This window comes from Perca flavescens, chromosome 23 (assembly GCF_004354835.1).
Source record: "Perca flavescens isolate YP-PL-M2 chromosome 23, PFLA_1.0, whole genome shotgun sequence".
In the NCBI taxonomy this organism is placed as follows: domain Eukaryota; kingdom Metazoa; phylum Chordata; class Actinopteri; order Perciformes; family Percidae; genus Perca; species Perca flavescens.
This window is the reverse complement of record NC_041353.1, coordinates 8,041,008-8,065,739: the sequence shown is the minus strand read 5'-3', so window position 1 is coordinate 8,065,739 and position 24,732 is coordinate 8,041,008. Positions and strand designations below refer to the sequence as shown.

General features: G+C 40.2%; 1 protein-coding gene across 5 annotated transcripts in view; it reads left to right on the top strand.

The window, feature by feature from the left end:
* The window catches only part of ppfia2 (PTPRF interacting protein alpha 2), a 181,457-nt gene that overhangs the window by 124,139 nt on the left and 32,586 nt on the right, over positions 1–24,732 (top strand). For 4 of the 5 annotated variants that reach the window (XR_003691679.1, XM_028571009.1, XM_028571008.1 and 1 more), the window contains exons 3-7: positions 6,976–7,077; positions 9,492–9,656; positions 10,627–10,701; positions 16,267–16,377; positions 24,230–24,472. Coding sequence is in view for 4 of the 5 variants with exons in the window: in XM_028571009.1 (XP_028426810.1) it covers positions 6,976–7,077; positions 9,492–9,656; positions 10,627–10,701; positions 16,267–16,377; positions 24,230–24,472 (696 nt within the window). In the remaining variant the exon portion in view is untranslated. The remainder of the gene's footprint in view (positions 1–6,975; positions 7,078–9,491; positions 9,657–10,626; positions 10,702–16,266; positions 16,378–24,229; positions 24,473–24,732) is intronic. The other variant, XM_028571011.1, reaches the window with a different exon arrangement.

Sequence of the window (24,732 nt, the reverse complement as noted above, 5' to 3'; positions counted from 1 at the left end):
ATCATTTCTAAATATCTGTCCGAAACCGGTCCGGCCCGTCGGGTCCCGACGTGCTCGGTTCGGGGATCCATCCTCCTGTGTGTGTGTGTGTGTGTGTGTGTGTGTGTGTGTGTGTGTGTACTGATCACCCTTGACCTGTAAAACCACAGCAGAGGTGAAAGTTCACTTAACTGATGCGCTTACAGTAAGATGCTCTGTCACGCAATCCCCAGTATGTGCATCTTCACCTTTTTATTTATATATATATATATATATATATATATATATATATATATATATATATATACACAAATTCCACCACAGTGCGTTCAGCCATTCGCTTCTCTCTATCTTTTCTTTCGTACTATCCCATTTTCAGGTTATTTATGAGAGCAGTGCCTGGAGGCAGCGTTTCCTGGGAATAAAAATGCACCAGGTTGTGTTTACGTTGAGAGAGAGAGCAAAATAAATATCATTGAATGGAAACAAACTTCCATTTGCCCCATTTCCAATGTTCCAATGTGAATAATTCAGTGTGACCAGGATACACTGTAAGCAACTCTGGTTAAGCATAAGTTAGACCTCGTATTGTTTTAGTTATTTGGGGGGATGTTGCAAATAACCGCAAAATAGAAAACACAAACACAGTGTGATGAAGTGTGTAAGAAAGGGACATTTATTTTTAAAAGCTTTTGGTAGAATTTAATAAATTCTTATTGTAATTTAGTTTTAGAATATGTATTTCATGCTGTGTGTAGGTGACTGCCAAGAAAAGATCTCTGCTAGGTTACAAACGCTCCCAGTGTCACACAAACCAACATCCACTTGCTTTATGAATCATGCTCTCGCATCTGTTACAACTTCTCTCTGTGCAATGGAAAGACAGTAGTTAGAGCAGTTATTTTGTGGATCTTCCGGAAGCCACAATAGTATGTGAAATGTTGTTTCAGTGGAGCCCATAATCTGTCAAGTTCCTGCCAGTGTGGCCTTTAAGAAGAGGCAGTTTTAAAAACATTTCCTCACCCCTGGGGTCATAGCCTTTTCTTTAACTCAACATTTTCTAGTTGCCAGTTTAGGCTATCAACATAAATATTTGGTAAAAGTTTTTTAATTACCAACATTTTCTGGAGGCTTAAAATCCTGGGGTCAAATTGACCCCAAGGATAACATATGTTAGTAAATTTGAGGATAACAGGAGGGTTAAGAAGGTTCCTAAGAAAAGTCTACGCCGGATTCATGACGTGTTCTTAAACAGCAGAATTGTTCGCACCTGTGTTCTTAGTATTGATGAATCCCACGTCTTCGTAACTGAAAGCGTGTGCCAGTTGTTCCTAATTAGCATAAGAAAACGCCCCGCAAATTCCCATATAAGGACATGACACTTCCTGTGCACCTCCTGGGAGACAGGTTTTCGGAGATTGTCGGAGCCGCGGTGGAGGAAGTACTGAATCTCAGTACTTAAACAAACAAGGCCTGGCTTTTTAAAAAAAGTTCCTATCCAAACCAGCATAAAACGGAAATGTGTTATTAGAATCGGAATGCGGCTGGTTTTATTCATGGATGTCTTTTAAGACAGTTTTATTTTCTTTAACCATGCAAGTAAGCAAATAAAGTGTGTGAAGCAGCACAAATGGGGAGATGTGAAGAGGTCCAGCCAAATAAATAAGATATGAATGCGTCTTACGCAGCCTGGCGGAGGAGTAAACAACGCTGTGGAGAGAAATAGATATAGCAACTTTGATTTAAAAACGGGAATAATAAAAACTAACGTTTTCATTTTCACTTTTACCGGAGGCTGTATTACCGAGGGTCAGCGGCGCTGCGCCCGGGCTCTGCAGCACCGGAGCCGGCTTGGATCAGCGGTGCCCCATATATACAGTATCTACGGCAACCAAACTTTACTGGTGAGACAAACGTGTGACGGTCAGGAAGACGTTTTGGCAGAGGGGAGAAACTGATCAGAAAATGTAACGGAACATTGTAGAAATGTAGTGAGTAATGAGTAGAAAGTATAGATATTGCTGCAAAAAGTAAAAGTCAAAAGTAGGCTATGCACTATTGAGTCAGATAGTACAGATACGTGAAAAATGTACTTAAGTACAGTTAGGACGAATTTGTTACATTCTACCACTGCATTTTGGCCCTATGAATAGCAATCAATACCCAAATAACGCAGGATTTAATCAGTTTAATTGCTGATGGAAATTGCAGTTAATGTTTTTTTTGCATACTATGATATATATTTTCAACAAATGATCAGAAATACATTACAGTACAATACTATCATTGTAAACGACTGTAGAATTAAATAAAATGCAGTAAGCAATCATTTGGAGCAAATTGTCATCACTCAAATGTGCGTAAGAGTGCTTTTCAGTGTTCGTAGATTTTGTTCTTAGCTAAGAACAAATCCAAGTTAAGAAAACATTAGTGAATGCCAGAATCTTGGTAAAAAGTTCGTAAGAAGGGTTTAAGAACACATTTCTTCGTAAGAACGGTTGGTGAATGAGGCCCAATGACCCTAAGCACACAACTAAAATAACAAAGGAGTGGCTTCGGAACAACTCTGTGACCATTCTTGACTGGCCCAGCCAGAGCCCTGACCTAAACCCATTGAGCATCTCTGGAGAGACCTGAAAATAGCTGTCCACCAACGTTCACTATCCAACCTGACGGAACTGGAGAGGATCTGCAAGGAAGAATGGCAGAGGATCCCCAAATCCAGGTGTGAAAAACTTGTTGCATCATTCCCAAGAAGACTCATGGCTGTACTAGCTCAAAAGGGTGCTTCTACTCAATACTGAGCAAAGTGTCTGAATACTTATGACCATGTGATATTTCAGTTTTTCTTTTTTAATAAATTAGCAAAAATTTGATTTTCTGTCAAGATGGGGTGCTGAGTGTACATTAATGAGAAATAAAATGAACTTTTTTTAATTTTAGCAAATGGCTGCAATGATACAAAGAGTGAAAAATTTAAAGGGGTCTGAATACTTTCCGTACCCACTGTATTTTCTTCATTTTTAGTAATTGTATAAAATGTAAAAAGAAAGCTTGAATCTCTTTCTCTGTCCTTCCATTGTTTTGGTCCATTGTAGCTCAACTCTCAATATAGATGATTTGGTTACAACACCGCCCCCACGTCCTGTTACTATGGTTACAGCTGGGTCGTAACAGTTGACCTGATCTTCCTCTGTAGATAATCTTCAGTCAGCAAGCCCTTACATATAATAGACATCTTTGTCCTGACAGTTTAACATTTGGCTTCTTGACTTTTGTAAACCAGTTACAGTTAGGTTTGTATTGGTCTTGGCTATGTCAGGCCTGGTTTTGTCAAGTAGTCTCGAGTGGCATGATATAATAATTTCACTGCTTCATCTTGTTAACAGACATGTGATCCCAGGTTGAAGTTTTACCAGATCAGACAGACAGACAGCAAGGCTGTTGAATGGGATCGAATGAGATTGTACATCTGTATCTAACAAACTGGCATGAGCGCTGCATCATGTTAATTAATTATGAGATAATAAAATAAGGATCATGAGAACGCAGATGTTTTGATTTAGTTATGATCCCAAGACAACAGGCCGGAAACATTTACAGTCACGACCACTCCGGGCGTCAACATTTTTGTAACTGCTTTCACACCCGCTGCTGCTGCTCGGACAGCAGCCTGCAGCAGTCCACTTGCAAAATGAACTCAGATGCTGAAATATGCCAAAGTATCCGATCCTGATCAATACAGATTGGTTGGCTTGTCCCACCAGAGTTCAGGTCCAGTAAAGACTCCAAGACAAGCATGGCCAAAGCCACACCATTCATCCTATCAGGCCTTGTTCCTCTGCCTGTACGCTGCATTTTATGACTACCTGTGATTACAGAAGTAAATCCACTTGACTTTTTTTTAAGCCTTCACTCATAATACAGAGTGAGAGTCAGTAGGATTGTCATGGTGTCTTTGCAGAGGATTTGTCGCTTTTATAAGATCCATAAGGATTTGTTGCACTACTGTAGCTATGAGACAATATTGTCATGCTCCCTGGAGTTTGTCTGTAAGTCATTGTTCTTGTCTCCTGAAGGGCAGATGCAGTACAGACTCAGAATTACAATGTGTACTCAGATACAGATCACGAGTTGTATTTATCTGACAGCTTTTGAGAATTGATTTATGATTTTACTTTTACGTCAAACACATTTTAATTTAGTCACAAGTGCTATATAAGTAAAGTGAAAATAACAAGGCATTATTGATTTGTTTGCCATGTTTATTTTTTTTTCTTAAATCAATTCATTAAGTGTTTGGTCTATAAAATTTCAGGAAATACTGAAAAATGGCTATTATGAGTTCCCAGAACACAGATGTCTTTGAATTGCTTGTTTTGTCCAATCAACAGTCCAAAACCCAACAATATTTAATTTACAGTAATGAAACCGAGACAAACAACAAATTTGGACTTCCAAAAAGCCAGAACAGGCCAATACTTGACCTTTTTTCTTGACAAATTACAAAACAATTATTAAAATAGTGGATTATTACACTGGGTTATTAATCTTTTGTCAATCGATCCTTGAGTATTTATGTGGAAAGGATTGAGCAAAATCAATATAAACTGAACTCATTGTCATTGCAAAGCAGGCTTTTGCAATACTCAATTTTGCACGCTCAAATAAATACATTTCCCCATTTTGGTTCTGAAATCAAACACAGAGCATTCTGGTTATTGTGTCACTTCAACCAGTTGTAAATTAAAATATAACGCAAGCTGTCCCATCACTCAGAAGTCCTATTGAGACAGCCGTGTCTCTGTTTGATCCCTTTGTACCTGCCTGATATGACCCACTCCAGAGACGTCTCTGCATAATGTAGACTGGGATGAAGGGGACAAAGGTTTGAAGTGACAGCGACAGGCTGTCTCTCGTCCTCTGATGGTCGTCGCAGGTATACAGCTACGAATTCCTGAGTGAGTTTGTGGATCCAAAGTGTTTTGGAAAACAACAGTGGTGGGAGATGGTTTTTGTGTTTGGGGTCTGGAGAGAAGCAGCAGGGTGACCAGACAGTAATTGGTGTATAATTGTAGTTCAGGCATATTTAAATCTTTTGTCAGTATCCATCTGCAGAAAAATGGACTGAGACACACAGAGAGAGCAAAGCTGGTGGTCTGGCAGAGGAGACCAAGGAAATGTCATGACAGGCCAGTGCGTTTCGGAATTACTGGTCACATTAAGCTAACGTTTGCATTTGTTCTTGTATGTTTTTGACCGTTTGAGACCAACCCTCAAAGATGTGTGACTCTTTGGAACAGCGTGGTGTGTTCTCTGTGTGAACTCTAAGCTACATCATAGCCATGGTTATTTACATTTTTACATTCTAAATGGAGATGAGCTGCTCTGCTCTTGTGGAGCCAGTATTTTTCTTCATTCCCTCCTCTTCTTCTTCCTCTTTTTCTTTCCCTCCTCTTTTTTTTTCTCCTTCTGTTGCTTTTTCTTTTTCCCTTAACTTGCTTTTTTCTTCTTCTCCTTCTCCTCGTTATTCTTCTCGTCCTTTTTTTTCTTTCCCTTCTCCTCGTTTTTCTTCTTCTCCCACCACCTTTTTCTCCTCCACCTAATCTTCCTCATGTTCGTTCTTTTTCTCTTTCTCTTTCCCTTCCCCCTTTCCCCCCCTCCCCCTCCTTCTCTACTCTCCTCTTCCTCCTCCTTCTTCTACTTCTTCTCCTCTTCTTCTCTTGCTACTTTTCCATCTTCTAATTATTCCCCCTCCTCTTCCTTTTTCTCTTTATTCTTCTTATTCATCTTCTGTATCATTATTCTTATTATCATTATTTCTATCATCTGTTGTCGTAGTAGTAGTAGTAGTAGTAGTAGTAGTTGTAGTGTTGCCTACATTCTCATTTCCATATTTTGTGGCCTTCAGTCTAATCTGCTCATAGAAGTTGAGCTCAAACTGTGAAATTATTTATTATTTATCTAAAAAATATGACTAAAACTGCAATCTGCTGTCCAGCTCCATCACACACAGAGCAGCCACACAGTCTATCATCTCAGCTGTTATAGTGCCGTGCTCGGTCTGTAGTACTCTCTTGTGCTGCCCCTTGGTGCTTTACGTGTAAATCTACTATACCTGGCATCGTGCCGGCACCACCGTATGGAGCCAATTCTCTTTCTCCCACAGATTACCGTTAGACCATTCAATCATTTCCCTTTATTGTACGATGGATTGAACCTTTGTTCCCAGATGTAATGGCATGGCTGACCTGTTCTTAATAGAATGCCTTTATTAGATAAATTAAGTCAGTAAGAGCATCTTAACACAAAAGAATAACACATCATTTCATATGCTTTGTATGCAAATTAGTGTGTTTGCCAGAAGGGGAACAACCTACGTCTGTGTCTGTCACTAAGGAACTGATTTCGTTAAAATGTCTGTATAATTGCTGTACTAGAAGAGATGGCATTGTGGTCAAGCTTAATTGTGATCTAAAGTCTATATTAATAGCCTATATGACTATTGTATTACTTATTTACATATAATTGTGCTTTCCTGAACAATTCTTGTCTATTTCAGCAGCTTTGATATTTGACTTTACTTATATAATATGGTACATATATCCAATATCCATTCAAAATTTAAGATTTCTTCTTATGTACTGTAATTAAATAAATATCAGTTAATGTCATTATCGTAGGTATCGGCCTCAAAAGTCGAGTGTTGCCCCAGCTCTAGTATTAAGGACACATGTTGCTAAGGGGAATTGGTTGTGGTTGCCAGGAAGCTTTCAAACTGCCAGTAACATAAATTACTTGCAGTAGAAGTTTTTATTAGTTATTTGATTTTCTTCTTTATATGTTCATTCCTCACTGTCTGTCAGCCAACTAGCATCCTACGAGCCCTGCTGCTTTATGTTGTATTGCATCACTGTACTTTACACCATGGAGGGCTGTTGCAGAGTGTGTGTGATGCTGACCCATGCCCTCTTTTTCTTACTTTGCGTTGCTCAGGAGTTTGCTGCGCTGACCAAGGAGCTGAACGCCTGCAGGGAGCAGCTGCTGGAGAAGGAGGAGGAGATCTCTGAGCTCAAAGCCGAGAGGAACAACACCAGGGTGAGGGCAGCATTGACACATTAAAAACATCTTCTAAACTGATTACACAGCAACCAATTCATCCTGCCAAAGGGGTTTAATCTGCCACTGATTTAACAAGACAATTCTCTGAGGCATTCAGTGGGCAAAGAGGCCAAATCAACTGTCGTTTGGACATTTTCAACCAGAAATGGAGTTTATGATGATGCTTGTTTCTTCCATATCCAACCATGTTAAACTTGCATTTCACAAGTTTCTCCAAAGTTTCAAGACTTGCCACCAATGTTCATGTCCGCTGAAAAAAGCCAGCTGCACACTGCGATAGTGAGTGTCCTGAGAAAGCTTAAGCTTTCAGGTGGGTATGGTTTAAAGGCTGTAGAAGCACTGAAGCAACCATGCGCACTGTCTGTTTCCAATGCCCGGACATACCTCATTAGGTCCCCACATTTTGCCTGAACATTTTTACACTAACTTCACATGGATGGCTGCTCAACAGTGAAACAAAGTCTAAATGGCAGTGATGCCCTGCAGTGTCCAGGTCAAAGTATTTCGGAGGGGGACTAAAGACATTAGCGGATGAGCTCGATTTTGCAGAGCTTGAAGGCCTGTGTCTTCAATAAAAAACATTTCCTTTTTTAAAGCAGTAAGCACACTCTGCTGTTGACAGATAAGACTCTGTTTTCCCTCCCCACTGCTTATTAAGTGTGGATTTTCAGTCTTGCACTATCTTTCTCTGTGTGGAGGCAGAAGATTTTGGCACAACAGCGACTGAGAAAAACCGAAAGGAGGGGAGGTAAGAAGCAAGAGACGGGGACAGACAAAAGTCATTTTTGTCTCTCACTTTATTATCACCTTGAATCTTCCGATGGGCAATTACCAAACAATTTCAATTAAGCTTGGTTTTGTCGCTGGTAGGGTTTTACAGTTCATAAAAGTCATTGGACTGAGGAGTTGACAACAGATGTGATGACAGTGGAGAGACTTTATTGGTTGTTTTAGATAAGCATTACAACTAAATGTACATGCATGTAAATGTATAGACTGGAGTCATGCAGAGACACAATGACACAGAAAAAGGAGAGCAACAGATAAAAGATGAATATATTTAATGAACAGGAGGACACAGGAGTACGTATGTAGACACGATTGCTGCTAATGAGACTTTGGATCAGACAGAAAAGAGAAAAGACAACACCGAGTCTTCCTTGAACCACAGTAGAGGTTTAGTTGTGGTTGAACCGGTGTAGGGAGCAAGCTAATGAAGTGAGAGAGTTTGAATTGGGATATGACCATGTGTGGCTGTTGCATCACACTAAGTAAGAAAAAATGCAGCCCCTTTTAGGTCACTAGTGATACCAAGTGGGGATGTGGTTAACCACAAAATACATTTAATTCATCTGCAGCCTGTTGGGCAGCCATGTTTAGGCTAGGGGAGTGAAGGGATGTCAGGGATGAAGCCAGTATAGATGAGGCCATTTTGAGCTGGAACTTTATCCTCTGACCAGATCATTATCTTGGGGATGTAATATCATGTCCTTGGACAATTTCCGAGCGGGAATGAAGCGTTGAGATCTGCATCACCACAAAACCGCTACAGCGTTTCTATGATCTGGCGCCAGTAATTCACAAGGGGAAATGAAAGCAGATGATCCTACACGCTGATCTCACACATGCAAGAAACAGTAATGAATAACGTCTTATCTCTGCAGCCAAACTGGTATTCTTTCTCCCAGTCACATCCTGGTTGTTTACTCCCAGCTATTGTTGTTGTTGTTGTTGTGTAGTTTTCCTGAAGTCAGCCCACCAGCTCTGCAGCTGATCTTGTACCTAGCAGCCTAGATTAACATAATCCCTTTCTGGTATTGCTGGAAGGTTTGCAGTTACTTGCATCTTTCATACCTTTGCTCTAAAAAGACACTATTTGTGCAACAGATTTCCCTAACAATAAAATGGACATAATTACTGTAAATTATGTAATTTTCTTAATGCACACCTGTTAAAATGATTAGCTTGGGTTGTGACTCTAATACCTTAATTAAATGGAATTATAACATTGTTAATTTAATGTAATGTGAAAGATTATGTTGACGATAAAAAAGTTGGATGCACTTTAAAACTCAGCTCTAGAACCACTTAAGTCTGACTTGGATTACTTTTGTATTATTTTTTTTTATTTATATGGTGGCCTCATTATGTTGTTGATTTTTCTCTGAGGTCTAGGAGTGAGTCAGATGAAGCACACATTAATGCTTTGTTTTAGTCTGCCAGTGCTTGCAAAAATGCTTAAATAAATTTAAAGGGAAAACAAGATTGGTGTGCAGCAAACCCTTCCGCATTTGGATTCTCTCCCTTTACGCCATTATACTGCTGCAACGAGGATTTTTTTTTTTTTCGATGATGATGATAACATTGATTTCTCCCTTGTGTCTCTTCAGCTACTGCTGGAGCATCTGGAGTGCCTGGTGTCAAGACACGAGCGGTCACTTCGCATGACGGTGGTCAAGCGGCAGGCTCAGTCTCCCTCAGGAGTCTCCAGTGAAGTCGAGGTCCTCAAAGCGCTCAAGTCCTTGTTTGAACACCATAAAGCCCTAGATGAGAAGGTAAGTCTTCATTACAGCAACATTTTGTGTCAATGTTTTTGACATCACAGATTTCCACGTGTTCCGTGTGTCCTCTCATAATGAGGTAGATCAACAGCTCATATTGTGAGATCCCTGTTCAAACATTTTTACATTACTGTATGTTGCCATCCAACCTAATTGGCAACCATTTCATTAAATGCACTTTGTGACTTTGTCTACAAAAGGTGCAAATAACGTATTATTATATTTTGCTGCCACAGTGTCATCTTTGTTTACCTGGTATCATTTGTTGGTTTTGGTCCCAACTGGGTTTCTCCTGCCTTCTCACAGCCTGTTTCATTTATGACCTTAGTCCCCTGTGTGATATCACCACAGCCCCTGTAATCCATTCATCCTCTCCTCTAAAAGCCATTATTTATAAAGTATGTCCAGCGACATGCTGTTCAGTGGAATAAAAGCCACCTTGGGCAGCTGGGGGGTAGGCATCCCGACTCGGACCTCTGCTAACTTCTAATCCAGGATCAACCCCCTCTGAGATCTGGCACGCTATCGGGCCACAGCAACGGTGGTCCAAGGTCACCACGCTGTGCAAGTAACTGCTCCATCAGAGGCGTGACTATCCTAGAAGAAGACGAGTATGCTCTGAGTTTCCCTGAGTTCCCAGAGGAAGAGAGGAGCGTAGGAGGGGGAATTTCCTCCCAGCAACTGGTGCTTTTAAGAGCAAAAAACGCTGCTTTGAAGCCACAGCAAAGTGTTATTGTGAGTCTAAGGGAGGAAACGATGGCAGCTGTTTCTGCTGCAGCAGTTGGGCTTCTTTTCTGCTGTGTTAACCCCTAATTGCCTTGACTGGAATTTAAACTGTAGGCATTAAGAATGCAATCATCTGCCAGAGCCTTTGCTATCAGTCCAGCTGAGTGGAACATAATTAAATGGTACATTAGAGAGGAGATCTGCAGGAAGATCGTCACCCATGTTTTTTTATTTTCAGGTAAGAGAGAGACTACGGGTGTCACTTGAGAGGGTGTCTGCCTTGGAGGAGGAGCTCACAGCAGCCAATCAGGAGGTAAGAGCTGCTGCAGCTATTATGTTGAAGATAATGAATGTTGTATATTTGAATCTTCTTCAGTATCTTAGTATCATGGATGGATGGATTGATGGATGGATGGATGGATGGATGGATGGAACGAACTATTAGTACTAAATTGAAATATGGAAACAGAAATTGTGCCAGGATGTTCAGAGATTAAATACGTACAATTCAGTGATCAATTCAAGAGTGAAAATGTAGTGTAGATGAACTGAAATATGGAACCATGCTGCGTGAACAGGAATGCATTATATCCAACATGTACAGTACATGGTTAGCAGTTTTATATATATTATGATTTGCATTTTATTATAGAATCAGGAACAAACTTAAATGCACGGTAAAAGTGCTGCCAATATACAGGTCATATTCACTGACAAACAAAAGCAAGGCAGGTTTTAAAAAAAATACACTGTGGCAGTGTGATGTGTTTAAAGTGTGATACCTACAAAAAAATCTATGGAAGAATTAAAAACCAATCATGTAAATAAAGTTTTTTTTTAAAAGAAGCAAAAAAGACAACACCAGAAAAAATGTATATGCATATAAGTTAAAAGCAAACCTGATAAAGAAAAAATTAAAACAATAATATAAAAACTCAGCAAACTTGTTACTGTAGCACACTGTACATTTAAACGTATCCATATTCAGACTCACAGAGCAAATGTAAAGAATGATGTACTGCTCATTTATGTGGATGTAAATCTAATAATTACTGTGATGTGTCCAGATATGTGTCCTGAATTTTGTCTCAACTGAAACACCCAGTGCACCTCTGCAGACTTCACTCGCCCTCATCTGTACAGAGAACAACCGTGTGCACTCGAGTGGCTGAGGCATAGCGCTGACAGAAGAGTGGCCACTTTTGCAATGGTGGCCTAACTCCTTCTCCTGGCTCGGGCAGGCTGAAGTGCCAGAGCAGCTCTCGCATTGCAGATGGTTGTGTTCCTGCTGAGGAAAGACCCTCAGGATTGCACTTCACAGCCTGTCAGACATGCCAGTCTGACACTCAGGCCTAGAATAAAAGTTGGTAAGGAGAAGAGAAGGAAAGGGAAGTGAAAAGCAGAGGGGGGAAAAGGTTGGGGAGTGGGTGGAAGGACAGACAGCGAGGCTGCGAGAGGAGGAAATGCAAAAAGAGCAAAGACAGAAATAGAGATGGCCGGTGGGAAGACGAGGCAGGTTGTGCGCAGAGGTGTGTGTGTGTGTGTGTGTGTGTGTGTGTGTGTCAGTGAGAGTGCACTTGGTCAAAGCACATCGGACACAGTGTGGAGAGGAGAGGGTGAAGGAGAGAAACGCAGATAGTAAGGTTTGACAGACAAACTGTGTGTTTGGCGAGTAGTTGTTTGCGTTACTTGTGGTCTGAATCCAAGATGAGATGGTGTAGGATCTGGGCAGAAAGTGAGAGAATGAAAAAAGGAGTGAACAGTTAAAAAAATAAAATAATGTGACAGGCTGCTGGTTCCCAAAGCTGTCTGTCATTTTTCTTTTACAGCTTTTGGACAAAGTCTGCTTTTTAAACTGAGAAGTCCCTGACAGACATCTCAGCAGAGGATGTAGCACTTTGAAATTGTTTATCACATCGCACAGCCAAGGTTGGAAAGAAAGTACATCTGAGGGGCCGTCCCTCGTAAATGGTTAACACTACACTTGTCAGTGCGGTGGACAGATGAGTGATTGGACCTTGAGGCGGTGGAAGAGGCTGTTAAACCATGCTTTTGCAGAATAAAAATGGCCACGCTTCGGAGGCTCCAGGGAGGCGGGCAGAGGCGGGCAGAGGCGGGCAGAGCCGCTAGCCAGCGAACCGGTAATTGATTTGTGATGGAGGTCGGGTATCAGTCCCTTCTCCCTATTGGGGCTTGGACTACACGGCCACGCCAGATGAAATCGGCAGCCTTTGACCTCATGCAGTAACAGGTGTTTAAGTGGCCATACACCGATTGCTGATGGTGATTGCAATTTGCAGTTATGGAACAAACTTGAATACAGACCTGTGTTGGAATCTATCTGAGGATAAATAGTTGTTTGCTGTTTATTTATTGGGGACGGTGGACATTAATCAACACTGTGACACATTTAGGTATATAAGTATATAAAAGTGTCAGGGCTTTCTCAACAGCTAATTTGCAACTATAGTCTCATCACAAGTAGAAACAGACAAGACAGATAAAATAATGATAATAATGTGGTAAACAACTTCTATAAAAACCATAGCAGACTAAAAGAACATGTCATCAAGTAACTTTATTTATTGTTGAGTCCACAAAGTCTTGTTTTCTTTAAAGCCCTTGAAAACCCGATTTTCGATATTAAATATTACTCTATAACATTTAATAGTCATGATGAAATAATCAAACTTAAAGGTTTAACTCAGTTTGACTGACAGTGGCAATGTCAACATGAGCAACCAACCCACAACTGATTCTGATCAGATTTGATTGAAACAAACGCTACATCCAGAAGTATGTGACATCCCCTATTTCACCGCCAATTTAAACCGGTGAGAAGAACACAGACAAAACGGTGAAGCCAGAAATGTTTCAGGTAAAATAAACAATTGGCTAAAAAAAGGTTGAGTCCATGTAAGACCCTTCAGAGTATAAAGCTAATAGACAAAATGTATTTTTCAGAGCTTTTAAAACACAATCTGCCAGAGAGATGACAAATTGAATAGATCTTTTCACTTCTTTTTTAAAAGAACAAGACTTTTAGGACTCAATAGAAAAACAGCTCAATAACATAAAGGAGGTCTGCCTTGGGACCAGTCAAGTCTAAGTAAGATGGAAGACTTTGTCAGAGGAAACATGTTCCAGTTTTATTCGGCCTGTTCTAATCCCGTGTGGTAGCTCTTGAATCTTTCCAAAGCAATCCCAAGGTATCAGGCACATTTAAACACAAAATGAACTCCCTTTTCAGCTAAAAAGAAGTGTATTTTTTTGCTTTCCGGACTTCCGTATATATGTGTTTGTGTGTGTGTTTGTGTGTGTGCGCACATACATTTGCTCCAAATTGTGTGATTGATTGTAATTTAAGCACATTGCATCAGACATGCATGCCCCCCAGCTCTCACCTTGACTAAATCAATCTTTTATACTCTTAAGAACCCCCCCCAAACCCTCCCTCCACTCCTCCTCACATTTGTCCAATCTCTCCTTCATCACATTACCTCAGACAGTCCTCTCCATCCAACACAGAAGTGCTAAAGAAAGATAAGGAAATCACGATGCTGTGCAGTAAAAAGGCCCACCTCGTGCTTCTTGTCCCTCCACTCCCCCTCCGTCAGATGTCAGCCTTTGATGAGAGGTAGATCAACAACATCAAAAAAGAAATAATAGGCGCTATGTTCATTTTGCATCTGTCAAACTTCTCCTCTTTGTAATTTCCGAGCTGGAGATGCATCTGCAGCACTCCACTCCATCATTTGTTGTGCCTCTCTGTCAGGGGTGGTGTTAGCGTTTGATCTCTGTGCTGGAGAAATTGCCGGCAATCTCGGAATAATGGTACAGAAACATATGGAGGCATAATTATGCCCTCGTTAAAAATAATAAACAGAGACGTTCTGTAGTCGGCGTGAACCAGCCAAGAAGAAAGCGAGCTGTTGCCAGTGAAGTCTGAGGCTGCAGAATTTATGTCTGAGCTTAATGTGAGGTAAACCCTGTTGCATTGTGGATAGGAGGAAATCTTCTTTTCCCGCCCTCTGTCTCTCTAAACAAATCCCAACATCAACGGACTCTCAGTTAGAGTTTAAACCAGATCATGTCAAAGTCACGTCAGAGCATTTGTCTGTTTTATTGACGCTCGTGTCATTGATTGTCCCGAGGCTTCCTTCGCCGTTTCATTCACAGCAAACATCTGTTGCTGAGAGAAATGCAGTTTTTCTCGCTTCCTAATAGAGGAGCAGATTTTCAGGCATTGCAATTTGTTTGTTCTGATCAAAGATGACCTTCCAATAACTGTATTGTCAACTCCTTTTGAAGCAAACTGTATGAATACTACAGATTATATTGCGATGCATCTAATAACAGATACACTACCTAGGGCTGCTTGGAAATTGAACTACATATAATGAATAACATGCAGCTTCCTGGGGGATTCAGAGATTAAAGCTTTTCGGAATACTCATAGACTCGAACAGCACGATGCAGCTTTAATCACATCATGCTAAACGCACGGGACATGCAATGTAGTTTTTGGCTGTTTTTTGGAGTTGCTTTTTGGCTGGTGCAGGGAATACGTTTTTTTACTTTTTAAACCGAGAAGAGATGTCCTGGCAGGGTTCAGAGGACTATGTTCTTTTTGTATGATGACTCTTAAAGGGAAATTCCAGTTAATTTCAACTTGGGTCATAAATGGAGTTTTGGCCATAAAAATAAATAATAATGGTAATGAAATTGCACTCACAAGGGCAACAGTAGAAATGATTACAGAAACTGTCCGTTTAAAACATCCATCACAGTTCTACAGACGGACTTGGATCAGCGTTGACCTACTATACTTAAAGTATTTGTGCGCTGTGGGGAAAGGAATTACTACTAACGTTTCCAAATAAAGTGCTTTGGATAATTTGGCTAAACTGATGGCTTGTTCTAACTACCTGGCTGATGTTTGGACTCCTCCTGTTTCTTGGCTTTGACTTTTTTTGGTAGTGATGTCGTGAGTTCCTAAATCAGCAATCACTTTCATGACTACAGTCTTTTCAACCATTACTAGAAAGAATGGCCAAAAGTATAAAAAAAAAGACCTAAGTTGCACACAAAAAATGTATTTGGCTTATGTGTGTTTTCACGTAATCACAACCTGGATCAAGGTTGGACAAATTACAGCTGCATGTGTTTTTTTTTTTTTAAATTAGTGCAGTGTTTTTCTGCACTGAAGTAAGTGGAGGATGTTTCACAAGAAGTTGACATTTTTGGGAGGTCACTTTTTAATGGTTTGCAGACTTCAAATGACTGTGTCTTAACTCCCACAAGTTTCAGGTTCTTGTTTTGGAAAGTACAAGAGGCCCCACAAAGTCTCAGGGGCATTAAGTTGTTTATGAGAGACATGTAGCAGCCTAGTGTCTACCTTTCTCTTCCCCATCGCGAGGAGAGCCATAATCACATGGTGTCTGTCAAGGAACAACCTAATTATTGTTGTCGGTCACCCCTCTGACAGGATTATGACTTTAGGACAGTTGCTTAAGGTGGTGAAAGGAGACACGCGGTCCGCAGAACATGATAATTATAGTGATTGTATTGGTGCTCACGTTCTTCCAGCTCCATGTTGGTTAAAGCCATCTTCCATGAATTCCTACAGAGAGGGACAAACTGTAATTTACTAGTGTTGCATAAGAGGGAAATGCATTAATGCTGATGGGCTAATTTCATGTTTAAACGTTGAGGTTTCAACATGTTCTGATGTGTTTTGCGAAGCCACATTGAATGAAATGCAATAATAAAACAATTTAAAGTCTGATCTTTTTATCTCAGCTCTCTTAACCTTCCAACATATTCTGACATTGTGTTTATTTCAGCTCTAATCCGTGTGCTTGTTGCAATCCTGCAGATTGTGGCCTTACGGGAACAAAATGCTCACATTCAGAGAAAAGTGGCTTCCGGGGACGGAGGAGAGGACATGCTGGAGGGCAGTGAAGCTCAACAGAAGGTCCATGGCAAGGTGAGCCTCCTTGATGATGACATGGATTTCATTTTTTAAACATATGGATGGACACACCAGTTTTTGTCTTACCTGGCTGCAGTAGTGGAGTAGTCGTCTTTACCTAACACACATTTGGCACACGTCACCATAAACAGCAGGAGGTGGTAAAGTTCTGTATCAATCTATTTGGGCACAGTTTATTATGGCATGCTCCAAACTGAACTGAGTTAATATAAGAAAACCTTTATGTCCTGATTTTACAACTGTTTTCTATGCATTTTATTTGCTACATGATGGTCTAAATGCTTTTTTTTTGCCAAGAATATTGTAAAATTTGGCTATATAAATACGAAATCAATTTATTTTTTATGTTTTTGAGCCTAACAAATATCCGAATCTGCCTTAAAAATTCTTAACTGAATTGCAAAAACTTCCAGAAACAACACAAAATATTTGGCATTTATACAGTATCAAGCAAAACATTTTGTCAAAGGGATGAGCCATTTTATTTTTATTTTTTTACGTCTTTGTTAAACTTGCATAAAAATGTAGGCTACCCAGTACATAACACTAACCATAAAACTAGTAGAGCAAGGGCTTAGATTTAAGAAGCTTTGTTTAGCTAAGTTAAAGATGCAATAAACTAAATTATTTGTCTTTTGAAGTCGCCTCAGTTGAGGAGTTTATATTTTAAAGGGGTGATAGAATGCAAAACCGATTTTACCCTGTCATAGTTGAATAACGACAGTTCGGTGGGTAAATAGGACATACATAGAAGCTCAAAGTCCCACTGACACCCCTTTACTATGAAAATCTCATATTTTGAAACTGCCGCTAAAAACGGGCGAATCCCAACAAAGCTGGAAGTTGACGTCAACCTCCCAAAAACCGGAACCTTTGTCAGCCCATGGGTGTATTAAGAGAATGGTCACGCCCCAACATTTACATAGGCTACACAACTGACCTGAGATCAGGTAGTCTTCCGAATCTAGGTTGTGCAGATCTCTGCTATTCCATTACAAAATTCACTTCTGAAACTTTTTTTATGCGAGAAACTATGTAAGGCTCAAATATGGGCCGTTTTTACGAAAATGCTAATTGCAAATTTTGTCCGACTGTGTGTCGGAATTCAGCTGCCGGTGCTGCCTGTGTTGCTGCCTCGCCGCCCAACCTGCCTTCCTTCACACACTCCGGCCTGCTATGAGGTACTTGGAGCTCTGTCACGACTGGCAGCCCACAGCACTCCATACCCGCGCAAAGTCACCGGTTTTTGGATAATGAACTACTAAAATCGGTGCTCTGACAGAGCTCCAGGGCCTGCAGCTCCCCTCTTCCTGCTAGCTAAATGCCCGGTGTGTGTGAGTGAGAGCACGGTCAGCGAGCTTGTTACGCCAGCAATCTGTTACCACAGGTTCCAGTTAATCTTTTAATGTGTGTAATTATAATGTGTTGAGTTATTTAAACAAACGATTGGGGAAATAAACGCTGCTTGTCCCTGAGTCTCATTGATGGAGCCTGCGGCTGGATGTAGCTCTATCAATGAGAGCTAGCTCCTCTTAGAATTCCTCTGAATTTTGCTTTTGCTTTTTAAGACCTTTAGGGAGATGTTGTATAAGTGGAGTGACGAAATTCAAACTGTAAATATACACAAATTTTGCGGAAAATGAAGCTAACTATCCGTGATTTGTAGCTAGCTACACATAGTTAGGATTGAAGGGACAGTCATAGCTAATGAAACCCCCACTGTTCACAAAAATTCATTAACTTGAAATCGGACACCGTTGTTAGCTTTTATAAGACATTTAGGGAGATGTTGTATAAGTGGAGTGACGAAATTCAAACTGTAAATATACACAAATTTTGCGGAAAATGAAGCTAACTATCCGTGATTTGTAGCTAGCTACACATAACTAGGATTGAAGGGACAGTCATAGCTAGCTAACAAAACCCCCACTGTTCACAAAAAGTCATTAACTTGAAATCGGACACCGTTGTTAGCTTTAAGACCTTTGGAGATATGTTGTATAAGTGGCGTGACAAAATTCAAACTGTAAATATAGCTACTCTAGTTATGCCAGCAGCTGACAGCCAGCCTAGAGTAACTGGAACTGTTGTAAGAGATTGCTGGTGTAACAAGCTCGCTGACCGCGCTATCACTCTCACACACAGGAAGAGGGGAGCTGCAGGCCGGGGTCTGTGGAGGAAGCAACACAGGCAGCACCGGCAGCTGAACTCCGACACACAGTCTTACCAAATTTGCAAAATTTGCAATAAGCCATAAATTTTCGTAAAACGTCCCATATTTGAGCTTTATATAGTTGATTTCTCGCTTAAAAAAAGTCTCATAAGTGAATTTAATAACGTAATAGCCCGACAAACAATGTATAACTTTGCAGTGAGACCTGCTGTCGAGTCTCCCATGTGTTTCTATGTAGTTTGCTCAAACCAATCAGCACGTAGCTCATTCTGAATATTCATGAGCATACCATATTTGGAAGAAAAGCTCTTGTTCCAAATAGAGCCATATTCACAGGGTAGTTAAGGGCCTAATAAAATAGCATTCGGGCAATTTTCAGCCCAACCAATGTTACATACCCCATTAGGAGACCTTAAGGAACAGTGTAAAATACCTTATATGATCATTCTATCACCCCTTTAAAATAAGAATACATTGAAAATTCTTGAAGCCTTGCAATGAGATAGTAGTTCTTAAACATAACGGTATGCGTGACGCAACAATGTTTTTTCGAGAAAGAGGACATGATCTCTCTAAACATGCACATATTTACTTATCTTTCAAACAAAGATTCCTCCTGGTGTTTTAATTGTCAGGATGCTGTTATGAAATATGTTAATGAAAGGTTTCAAACGTTTAGCTCTGCTGGTGTTTTGAAGGTGACCCACAGTCGAAGGAGAGCTCTTGCTGTGACCTTCCCATTATTATGCAGGAGCACACGTGAACCTGCATAGCTGAATAAAAATGTCCCTCTGATTATTCATTTAAAGACAGAAGTGTTACTGGATAATACAAAACACCGCATCAGAGACCTTCAAAATCCTTTTTACCTGCAGACAGCGCCGTCTGCATCTTACACAGGATACCTGGGTAGATCAATGGAGATGCTATTACTCGAGCGGTCTGCTGGACGAGGGGGAGTGTGTGTGGGGGGGGGGGGTAGTAAAAAGATGAACGGTGGTTTAATGAGGAGACAACTATCGGCTGTTCTGTTTTGTGAAGATAAAAGGAGTGAATATAAACGTGTGCTGTTTTTTAATTTGTGTGGATGTGTTTGCAAAAGCAAGTGTGTGTGTGTGTGTGTGTGTGTGCGTGCGTGTGTCAACTGCTAAAAATGTGTTCAGGTGAGAAAGTGAGGGCTGGTTATTCAGTGTGACTACAGTCCCGGGGACCCTGATCTGCAGGACGCATAGTCTTCTTGGAAGCACAATCCTCTCCTCTTTATTCTCACGTGTCCTTTGGTTGTCATTAATGTGACAGGTGGAGAGAGGTCAGTGAGAGAGGAGGAAGGGGGGGGGGGGGGGAGTGCAGCTCTTGAAGTGCATATTGACCCACTGAGCTCTCAGAGCTTTAGCGTAGACCTGGAGCTGCCTGACAACCAGCTAACGCAGTACGACAGATGATGCCGTTTTAATTTTTCATTCACATCCAGCAGTGGACCGGTCCTGGATATGTTTCACTGCCAATCACTCCTAGGCAGTGGTGGAAAGTAACAAAGTACATCTACTCAAGTACTGTACTTAAGTACAAATTTGAGGTACTTGTACTTTACTTGAGTCTTTTCTTTTCATGCTACTTTCTACTTGTACTCCACTACATTTCAGAAGGAAAAATTTTACTTTTTACTTCACTACATTAATAATCTGACTGCTTTAGTTACTAGTTACTTTACAAATTAAAATTTTTGCACACAAAACACATATAGTTTATAAAATACGATGTTTTATTATAAAATAAACTACCCAACAATATATACTCTAGGCCTACAAGTACACCTGAAATGATTAGACCATTTAACACTTGGTTGATAAACAGAACAGTTTGGATCGTTTCCAGTTTCAAAATTTTTTTTCCGCATTAAGTATTTTTATTTTTAATATTTTAATTAATATAAATAATTAATATTTTATTTTCCTGATGATACTTACATACTTTTACTTAAAGCTACATTGTGTAAGAATTTCTCCCATCTAGCGGTGAAATTGTATATGACAACCAACAGAATATTACTTTATAGCCTTTCCTCCTACGGTGGCCAAACCCGAAATTAGCTCTCTCCACCGTTGGCACGCAGCTGTTCTAGCCACTCCAGTATTAACTTTGGTCTTGTTGCTTTGTCTGTCGCGTTGTCATTTTAATTCTCTTTTTAATTTCCCTGGGGAGTAATCTCCCCCTTGCATGCGTCACGGTGCCACTAGGTGTAAGAGGGCGAAATGCGGAGGTACGTCCGTCTTTGGCTAATGTATTTTAAAGATGGAGGCGCTACATGGCTGCCGCGAGTCGCTCCTATGTATTCTGAAAGATTCTGAATGTCAGATTCTAAGTGTACGAGAATACTTTGATTAGTTGGTGGAAGTAATTACACATGAATGAGCACATATTTGTGAAAGAACAAAGGGGTTTTTGCTAAGAATCAACTCAAAAAATTACACAATTTAGGTTTAAGTAAAATTGTCAATGCACAACTGTAACTTGTATTAGTATAGTATTTTTACAGTGTGGTTTAGTAAAGGATCTGAATACTTCTTCCACCACTGCTCCAAGGGAACATATTAACTGACACACTCTACACCTGGGTTACCTTTTACTTTTGTAACACAATTACAGACAAGAGTCTTTGTGAAAGATGGGTAAATGAAACAAAATGTTTGGTACGAAAACAAGCAACGTCGCTGCCATCTTTCCTTCATTTACGCCATGTCGGCAGAATAAGAACAACATGAAAAGGTCACGTTTTTTTGTACTTTTTTGTAACAACTAGGGTGTTATGGTCATTGCTAAGTAAATGGTTGGTAAAACAAAACTAGACAAAGAAAAAGAAAATATATTTTTTACGTGCAATTAGGAATACCAAGCTATAAACCAGTTAACTATAGCTGTCTAATAAATCCCTCTGAAATATAGTAAATGTATTAAGTAGCATAACTTGACAGTTCTCAAGTGAAGTATAGGTACCTCAAAATTTCACTGTACTACATAGGGGTGTGCAAAAAATCAATTCACATTCGAATCGCAATTCAAGCTCTACCGATTTCAAAATCGATTAATAGAATTCCAAAAATCGATTTCATATTTAAAAAAAGTTATATATATATATATATATATATATATATATATGTGTGTGTGTGTGGGGCTGTCAATCTATTAAAAAAATTAACTAATTAATTGCACAATTTGCTGTAATTAATCGCGATTAATCACTTTTTTAAATTGAGACTGAAGCTTATAATAATGGATATTTAAATGCTAAATCACTTAACTTTGCAAATATGAAGAAAAAACCAAACAAGGAAAGGTTCTGCTAAGTTCAGAATGTTTAATATCTTTCAGAACAACAGCAGCAACAATTTGGCTTATTTAGTCCTGCTGAAGGCTGCTGAAACGGCTAGAAACTGTCTGACTTGAGAGCAGATTTTTGTCACTGCCCCCCGGCAGTCGGGACTCACCCGGAAATTGCGAGCAGGATGAGGTGACTAGTCTCTCAAAATCTGACGAAAATCTTCTAAACTGACCTTTGTTGAGCTGAAATGAAGACAGATTCAGCAACTGCACGGCCTATTTCTCGCTTAAAATGTTTTCAGAAATATGTTTCAGTGAACTATTTTAGTACAATATGAGATCGTATTCTGAACGGCCGCCATGACAGTCTGGCTCTCAATATCCGGAGAAAACCAACCCATGTGACGCGTTCGTCCAATCAGCTGCCGGTTTTCATTACTTGGGCAACAATACAGAGTAGCGCCGCCTGGTGTTATGTAGACGTATTACGTTTCTCAGCCGCCACATGAAGTAAACAAACACAGCTGCGTTAATTTCGTTAATTTTTTTTAACGAGTTAAATATTAAAAAATTAACGCAAAAATTAACGCAAAAATTAACGCAAAAATTAACGCAAAAATTAACGCGTTAAGTTTGACAGCCCTAATATATATATATATATATATATATATATATATATATTCGTTTTTTTCAATTGAGAATCGTTTTTGAATCGAAAATCTATTTTGAATCTAATTGTGACATTTTCTGAATCGTGCACCCCCAGTACTACACACATCTTTATTTTTTCCTTCCGAATTTTAAGAAATCTATCAGATGTCAGAATTGAATTGCACACTTTTGCATTACAACTTATTATTTATTTTTCCTGAAAAATTTCTTGGTTGACCCACAAACCTCACTGGGAAGAAATGGGGTAGACTATTATGTAACGTCACTGTTTCTCGAAAAACACAGAACCTTTGGTAGATGTAATTTGGAGGCAGTAGAGGCAGATCTCTCAGAACCTGGGCAAAGAACCAAAACTCTGCTTGGCTCCACCAGGGGTAAGTTAAGTGAGACGATGTGATTTGTATTTTGGCTGATCTGACCCTTAAAATGCATCTGCTCATGTGCATGCAAATCTTTGTCTAAGCTCTTTCAGGTTTTAAAAAAAACAGGTGTCTAAATGTTCTAAGACTGTGAAATGAGCACAATAATGGCCACGGTTGCATAATGTATGGGGTATGTCGGACTGTTGAGACATTTTGCAATAAAGTCGAGCTAAAGCCTTAAAGTTGGTCCTTTTTCTAAGATGTTGCTGGAGCGCTGGTATTTACATCAGTGGTGTGATTTAGTGGGTTTTGTTCCCTGCTCGGGTGAATCATTGATCACAGGCAGCAGGCAGAGACGCCTGATTAGGTTTGTCCTCACAGATGGATGGCCGAGGACGGGCAGCTGGGTCTGATACAGCAGAGAGATGGAGAATAAAGACATCACTTTTCTTCAATCTTCACTTCCACCTGCTTTACAATAATTACATTTGTGAACATGTGGAGAAAGCTTTATTTTAAAAGGAGTGTTAAGAAGTGATAAAGTTGTTTTCGGATGCATTGTTCTTGGCTCTAAACCCATGCTTAAGTTGGATCTCTCCCCCTCATTAATCTACCTCATGCAGAGACTCGTGGAAGCTGCGTAGAGTGAGAACTCAGCACAATCTAATCATAGTACTAATGCAAGTGTCAAAGCAATCTTTCCAATGGAGTCTGAAGTGATTCTCAGTGACCCAGTCTTTTTCACCATCAAAAATCAAATCAAAGCAAGGGAAAGAGCCAAAGCCTTGAGCTCATGAACTTGAATTTATTAGAATGCAAATTTGGGTAACTCTTAAAAAAAAGAAAAAAAAAAAATGGTATCTGAAGTGGGAGCGAGACTGATTTCTCAAGGCCCACTTCAAAACACCACAGGAAGCTAGGGCATGACAGGAAATTAGAAATCTTTCATCCGGTTCATTCCAACCCTAATGTATCTGTTTTTCTCCATTCTGAGGTCACATTCCTGTTTCTAGTATTTGATATTTCCAATTATTTTTAATTAACAATTTTTTTTTAAGAGAAATCTATAAGAAAGTGGTGTGAATTGCAAATGTTAAAGCTACTAGAGTGTTGATTTGAGTTACATGCATGTGCTGTGAGTGTCCTAAACCAAATGGGCCCATAAGACACTAAACAGCAAAGATGACCACATAGCCGTTCACAATGTACACATTTTGGATGACCAAACAAACCAGCACTCAGTATCTGAGTAAACTGTTTGTGGTTGTCAAACTGAAGCTAAAGCCGCTGTCCCTTCGTTCCTCATCTGTCCCCCCCTCAGCGCCTGTCCAACGGCTCTCTGGAGTCGGCCCACGAGGCGAGCCAGGTGGTGGAGCTGCAGGACCTGCTGGAGAAGCAGAACCACGAGCTGGCCCAGATGAAGGAGCGCATGTCCTCCCTCTCCTCCCGGGTCTCGGAGGTGGAGCAGGAGCTGGAGACCGCCCGGAAGGACCTCATCAAGTCGGAGGAGATGAACAACAAGTACCAGAGGGACTTCAAAGAGGTTACAGCACACACACATTGGGTACAGGGAGAAGCAGGCATACACACACACACACACACACACACACACACACACACACACACACACACACACACACACTCGCAAGGGAATAACAGTTGCAAGAGAGACATCAAAGACAGCAGTGGCCTAAAAAAAGCTTCTATTAGCATATGCTCTCACGCTCCCTCTTTATGACTATGTATTTCTCGCACACACAATTCAAGGCACTTTTTACAGTACAAATGTTTTTAAAAAGCCTTCAACAAGTCTTTCTCAAACAA